Source organism: Teleopsis dalmanni, chromosome X, assembly GCF_002237135.1.
Source record: "Teleopsis dalmanni isolate 2A chromosome X, ASM223713v2, whole genome shotgun sequence".
NCBI classification, from domain to species: Eukaryota; Metazoa; Arthropoda; class Insecta; order Diptera; family Diopsidae; genus Teleopsis; species Teleopsis dalmanni.
In genome coordinates this window covers 47659791-47667476 of record NC_051848.1, presented here as the reverse complement: position 1 = coordinate 47667476, position 7686 = coordinate 47659791, and the positions used below count along the sequence as shown (strand labels likewise).

The 7686-nt window shown below is 32.3% G+C and overlaps 1 protein-coding gene across 1 annotated transcript; it reads left to right on the top strand.

Moving 5' to 3' along the window:
• LOC119689268 (3-ketoacyl-CoA thiolase, mitochondrial) lies at nt 1–3024 on the top strand. Its single transcript, XM_038104061.1, has 7 exons — nt 1–53; nt 139–174; nt 425–591; nt 655–1227; nt 2366–2566; nt 2634–2788; nt 2858–3024. The coding sequence occupies exons 2-7, from the start codon at nt 156–158 to the stop codon at nt 2937–2939; spliced, it is 1197 nt and encodes a 398-aa protein (XP_037959989.1). The 5' UTR covers nt 1–53; nt 139–155; the 3' UTR covers nt 2940–3024.
• Nucleotides 3025–7686: the final 4662 nt, after the last annotated feature.

Sequence of the window (7686 nt, the reverse complement as noted above, 5' to 3'; positions counted from 1 at the left end):
CGCTAAATAATTTGTTAGTGAAGACTTGTTGCTGCAGCGTTGTGGTCGTTACTGTAGGGTTTAAATTAAAATATATTGTTTATTTTAAAATATTAATTTCTTAATTATTCTTATTTTATTTTATAATTATTTTATTAGTGCACATTGTATAAAATATGTCTGCTGTTACTAAAGGTAAGGTTTGTGAAGAGATAAGCTTTTGCGTTGAAGCATTTGTGTTAGGTGCTGCATTGATACTAAAAGTGAATTTGTACTTTGAACTCGACGTATCTTCACTTTGATGTAATATTAAAAATACTGACGGATTTGAACTTTGTAGCTAACAATGATTTAATTATTTTATAATTAATATAGTAAATCAATTTTGATTAATTGTTGTACAAAAAATAAATTTAGATTATTAATATTTTTATTAATTTAATAGGAGTGTATATCGTTGCCGCTAAGCGCACAGCTTTCGGTACGTTCGGTGGTGCTTTGAAGAATGTGAACCAAACGCAATTACAAACAACAGCTGCAAAAGCAGCATTGGCTTCCGCTGGACTCCGTGGAGAACAAGTTGACACAGTTGTGATTGGCAATGTCATAGCGGTAAGCATGCAATGCGTAACTAATAGGGAACTATGTCTATATATAATATTGATTTAATTTTAGTCATCATCAACTGATGGCATTTATGTACCCCGTCACGTTGGTCTGAACTGTGGAGTGCCAATCGAAAAGCCAGCGCTCGGCATCAACCGTTTATGTGGCTCAGGCTTTCAATCAATTGTTAATGGAGCTCAAGACATTTTAGTTGGTTCAGCGAAAGTCGCACTTACCGGTGGTGTCGAAAATATGTCACAAGCACCATTTATTGCACGCAATATACGCTTCGGCACAACTCTCGGAGTCAATTATAATTTAGAAGATGGCTTATGGGCTGGATTAACTGACTCTTACTGTAAATTACCTATGGCCTTAACAGCCGAAAATTTAGCAGATCAATACAAAATATCACGAGAACGCGTTGATGAATTCTCATTACGTTCACAACAAAATTGGGAGAAGGGACAAAAGGAAGGTGCATTCAATGCAGAAATTACACCAATAAAACTTAAAGTGAAAGGCAAGGAAGTCGACTTTGTTGTAGATGAACACCCAAGACCAAAAACGACTTTAGAAGGTTTAGCAAAGTTACAGTCATTATTTAAAAAGAATGGTACAGTAACTGCTGGCACAGCTTCGGTAAGTAGGCACTGACCATAAACATGTCTTAACTTCATTTAAAATTATTCTTCTTGATTCTTCTTCTTGAGTTAGCGCTATTACGCACTTTTACTCTATAATGGCTGGGGGGCTTATCTCTACCCCACACTAGGCTTTAAATAGGCCAAGAAATCATATCATTTATTTGTCTTTTAGTTGATGACGGACCTTAAATCAGCATATCTCCCTGAGAGTCCATTTAAAATTATGTAAAGTTATAAGTATTTCAAATGTTTCAATTTAAATATTCATGTCAAACAAATAGAAAGAGCTTTTCAGAATAATTGACTATTAAGATCTGTTGTCAGATAATCAAAATCGTGTTAATATTTTGTAAAAACAGCACACAATATTCAATGTACCGTAAAGCAATATAATATGTACAGATTAGTCAAGAAAGAGACTGTTATTTTACGGTAGGTGAAAAGCATTAACAGCCACAATATGAGACTTTAACCCACTAAATCACCTTTTATGAATAAATAGAGAAAATTTTCACCACTGTCCAGATAGACAAATGGGTCAGTGAAACTTTATTTCAGTAATTAAGGGTGAGACGTTAAATAAAGACGATTAGTGCTTAGATATGTAAGTTAATCTATATCAGAAGAGAGAGACCGTTACTTTTGCTCGCCTTCCTTAAATACAATTTATTGAGCGAGATGATTCAGTACTGCTACTGTTACTTTCATCGCTGTGTTCGTTCTATGATTTGAGGAATATTCGTCATATATTCGTCATATATTCGTATAATGTTATTTATATGTCAATATTTACGGGAATAAATCACAGTTCAATCATGACAATTATTGTGAAAAAATATTGAAGAGTTCAATCCGGATTTGTTTGACTGAATCACTGATGAGTGAATTATAATATTTCACTATTTAAGCTAATAATGATTTTTTCACTGATATGATTAGTTCTCCTACATAATCATTTATTAGATTATGATGCGCCCAGCTAGATATTGGAAGATATATAACGGAATCATATATTAATAGCAATTATTTTTTAAACCATAGTTTCTTAACTTAACTGTGCTCACAATATGTTTTGTGATAATGTTTTGATTATCACTAGTCTTGAGTACATAATTTTATTTTTCATTTTTTAGGGTATATGCGATGGTGCTGCTGCGGTTGTTGTTGTTTCTGAAGAAGCTGTTAAAGAGTACAACCTTAAACCATTGGCACGTCTCGTTGCTTATTCATATGTAGGCGTAAAACCGGAAATAATGGGTATTGGCCCAGTACCTGCGATACAAAATGTACTCAAATTGTCAGGAAAGACTTTAAACGATATTGATCTAATTGAAGTAAGATTATCTATAAAACAGCATAATATGAAAAATTCCTTAAACTCTTTGCTTATAATTATTAAAGATTAACGAAGCCTTCGCAGCTCAAACTCTGGCATGTGCCGATGCATTAGGTTTGGATATGTCGAAACTGAATGTAAATGGAGGTGCTATTGCATTAGGACATCCTCTGGGTGCCAGTGGATCGCGTATCACTGCTCACTTAGTACACGAAATGCAGTGAGTATAAAACAAAATTATTGTAAATAACTTTCTTGAAGCTAATCTGAATTTAAAATTTATTTTTAGACGCAAAAAACTAAAATATTCTATAGGTTCAGCATGTATAGGCGGCGGCCAAGGTATTGCTCTACTCTTGGAATCCTGCTAGATTTATAGGCCTTTTAATTATATACTATTGTAACAAGAAACAATGCATTTTTAAAGAATAAATATTGAAATATATTAAAAAACTATGTTCATGAGGCTATATATTTCATATAAGATGAGGGGTCAACTACAAATGTTTGTAAGGCTGGGTTGTCATTTCTATAATATTTTACGCTCTTAAAATAGCAAATTATTATAAAAAAATCTCATAAGTGGTTTTTGCAATATTGGCTAATAACGATTATTGTTGAAATAAGAAATTTATGTTTATCCCTAGATCTGCCTGCGAGTTTCTTCGCCATACCCTCATGACTCTTCAACCGATCGCATACATCAATCGCGTAGGCGGAAAAAATAAGCATACTTTCATGTATGACACCTAAGATTTTGGGCTTGTAGATGATCGAATTTTCCGTCTGAAATAGACAGAGTCAAGGACGGCTCTTTAATCCAAGAAGGGAAGAGAATGGCTAAGAATTAGTTAAGAGGTGTTTTTAGTTTTAAAGCATTCAGCCACTAGATGAATATATGCGTGTAATTTACTGCGAAGTACAGTAGATTTCTGGGTAGTCGAGACATCCCATTTTCACGGATTTCTTTTCAATAACAGCAAAAACTGCTGTAACATCACGCTTGGTATGTCCAATTATGTCGATGTTGTCGGCGTAAGTAAGGAACTGTACACATTTATTCTCCATATTGTCTGAAGCCTCGCATGGTATCACAGGGTTCCTAAAGACTCGATCTTAACTTAACGGAGCTACGGGTATTGCTCAACGTCATTCTGCAGTCTTATTCACTTTGCAGGAATAACGGGCTCAGACATTGCGGAATGAACGCGATTCCTTATGGGTCTTGCAATAGCTGCTTTATAATCGACGAAAAGATAGTGGGTGTGACGAGGGAACGGTCAAGTTGAAAGCCGCACTAATAAGGCTCAATCAGTGAGTTGGTGTGTGGCTTCAACATTTTACGCAATACAGTTGAAAGGACTTTATACGTGACAGGTATTACGCTGATCCCGCTAGGTAATGGTTTGAGTCAATATTTAGAGTCCAAAACGAACGAGTTTGACACACTTAAAGTGTGTCTTGCGTCAATCACGAAATTATTAATCTGATCTTGTGTTGATTTATCGGAGGAGAAACGCGTTGCATTATGAATAGTAGGGTAATGCAATCTGTTGCTACATACCACTATGTTTTGCATCATAACAAAATCAATCAGCCTTAAAACGTTGTTAGATGTGGATTCACGAAGATTCAATTTTCCATCCGTTGGACTAAAAATTTCTTTTCTTCCAACCTTTGCGTTTAAGTCCCTTAGAAAAATTTAAACGGTATGGGTGGTACTGAGGTCATAAAGTTCCTCTCATCTTTAATGAAGTCGTTCTTTTCTTCTGTCGGTACGTGCGCGCAATTTAGGGTGATGTTAAACAATTTTCACTTGATGCGAAAGTCTCCCACTGACTACAAAACTGCATCTTCGTGTCAAATTGATACAAAACTTCCGGTTCCAAAACTGATGAGAAACTAGAATGACGCCCGTCTTATGTGTTAATTGTTGCTTGATTATCTATCCAATCATCGGTAATCAACCGATAATTAAACTATTGTCCTCTTAAAAATTATCTTTAAGATTTTTGGTGGATTGCTATAACATGCTGTAGGAAGTGGCACACAAGAGAAGTGAGTAGTGTTACAATTATACAATTATATATTATATATTAATATAATATTTATTTTATTAAGTAATATAATAATTATTTTATTATGTGTTTGGCTACATATTTACATGACAATTTTTTTAACTTAGGTATTGCAATAATTTTCAGATGAAATATAATTAAATTTAAATTAATATATATTTATATTTATAAAATAAAGTACCAAATTTAATAATTATAACTTATAAAACTTATAAACACAAAATCTTATTATAATATATTATGTGTGTTTTAACACGTTTCAATTAATTGATAAAATCAATAAAGTAATAGTTATTTGCAAACACATAACTAGAATAAGTAGAGAACCACATATATTTCATTAAAAGTAATCTTATCTTTTCACATATACAGTTTTTAAATTTATAAAGTACAAACTTTAAATTAACTGAGAATTATAATTCATTATTATTAAACACATGTTTGGTTATTGTGTATTTATAATTTCTTACATAGGAATAGGAATAAACAGGGTATCAGCTCCTAACGGTGCGGAGTACTATGACCATGGTTGATCTTTTGTGTTGCAACAGATCCTAACCGAACAGAATGAAAGCCAGAATGTCAGCCGTTGAGGACCTCCTAATGTCATAAGGGGAGAGTTGTTATCGACGCAGTGACCTCCACCTGTCCCAACTCAAGGCTGGGCAGTCACAAAGAATGTGATTGGAAGTCTCGTCTGTTTCTAAGCAAAGTCGACAATCTATCTCTTCGAACAGACCCATTTTGCAAAGGTGATAACTAATTTTTTACATACTGAAGACAAAACAAGAAAGAGAAATATTAATAAGCTTCATTTGCATTTAAAAGGTATTTAATGGTAATACTGATTTATATGGAAATCTGATATTAAAATCCTACTTACTCAAATATTTCTATAATTAATACTTTAATAATTGGGGCTTATTTTTTTAAACCACTTTAGAATAGTACTAAATATAAAAAAGAAACAATTGATCGACACATTAACATATATCTTTTAAGTTACAAGCGAGCACAAGATAAGTACACGAAAAATATAAATGATTTATCTTGTAAAATTGCAAATTTACTGAAAAAGTACTTTAATATTATTAAGTCAAATCACTCATAAAAAGAAGAATCCCAGAATCTAGTCACAGCTGGGATATGTTGTCCATCAAGCAGCAGATTAGCTAATCCAATTGCTGCTTAGCTAACCCTAAAATAAAAGTGGAAAATGTCAATATTTCTTATTAGGAGCTTAGTTTTTGTTAACAGTACATTCACATCAGAGCGATTATGAGCGAACGAACGATTGCACAAATGCGTCCGAATTATTTTTGGTGTGGTGAGTAAAAAACTTTATAGCAAACTAAGCGAACGAACGAAAATTTGTAGGGCGGGCTAGACGATGAAGCAAATGCGAACGAACTAATTTGTAGAGTTTGCTAGTGTTTCGTTGCATTTGTTCCGTACGACAAATTTCACAGCAAGCGTGTTCGCTTGCAGTTGCTGTGGGATGTGGACGAATATTTTGTATGAAAAGTAATATTTGTTTGCGTTCGTGAATGTGTGCTGTTCGATGGAACAATAAACGAATGTCAATTTTATATTCTATGTTATTATCAAGTATTTTATAATTTTCACTAAGTGTTGTCTTTTAAGATAACAATATTTTTATGACTATGGTTTTTTTTAAATATGATGAAAAAATCCTTTGTAATTATGCGCAAGTTTTCAATCAATTTGTAATATCGGCGTAACCATTAACTATTTTTGCAGTTCATAAGTTCTAAGAAATAATATGCTTTTAATTTTCTATGAAAGAAGAAATTTTATCATTAATAAATTAGTATCCTACACAAGCGTAAATTATTCAGTATTTTTAATACTTTTATATATTTAAAAGTCATGATAGAATGGAAAGATGATAGCGTTTTTAAATTAATAAAATCATACAAGAATAAAGAATTGGAATAATTACAATAATTATATTATAATTATATATTATACAGTAATCCCCCCTATAACGCAGTAGATTGATTCCGCGTTATAGGAAAACGCAATATAGGGACATTCCCGTATACCCCGTATACACACGTACAAAGGTACGCGAAGCTAATTATAAACTGTACAAATTCCCGCATTATATGAGGGGATTGAAGTCGCGTAATATGAAAACTGTATTACGTTTAGGTGTCTATTACGTTTAGGTGTCTATTACGTTTAGGTGTCATCCAGATCACCTAGCAAATGTTAACGAACGAACGATCAAACTCTACACGAATTTCTTGCCAAACGCAAATCCTGCTGAATACTAATAAACACTACAAATCGATTAATTCGCGTTTGCTTCGTCGTACATATTACCTGCGAATGTTCGTACGTTCGTAAGCTTTCGCTTTGGTGTGGATGCACCTTAAGTAGCATGGAAATATTTGGTATATATTTAATTATATTTATAAAAATTTAAAAAGATTTAAATAGTCATAATAAAAATCAGCTTTGCACGTATATTACGTGCACGTATATTTTTTGGTTATGCGTGCCTCGTTCTCATTCAAAAATAATTGTGCAGGTATTCTTTGATACTCATTCTGGTATTTTCTCAAACGCTGCAAAGAACACCTTTTTTATAATAAGTTTTATGCAAAAGTCCTTGTTTTCACGAGAAAATGATATTAGCACAGAATAGTAATTTTAAAAATTAAAAATTTTGAATTCTATTGAATTATACTTATATATTACATATATTTAAAACATATTTTATGTATTTAAGGTCTCTTCAAGACAGAGTTCCCAAATCTAAACTATTGAAATAAAAGTATATTTTGCAAATAATTTGTGCAAGTTTCAGATTCAGTATACAGGTCGTGTGCGAGTTCGAATAAATTAAGGTAAAGTAAATTGAATTTTCCTAGGGATTTTTTACGCTGCACTTATGTAAATATTTATTTATTAATTTATTGCACTTATTTATTATTTTTGATTAGAAGTTTTCAAATTTATTTATTTATTTTTTAAATATCTTTTAAAATGTTCACAATGGTAACACTTAATT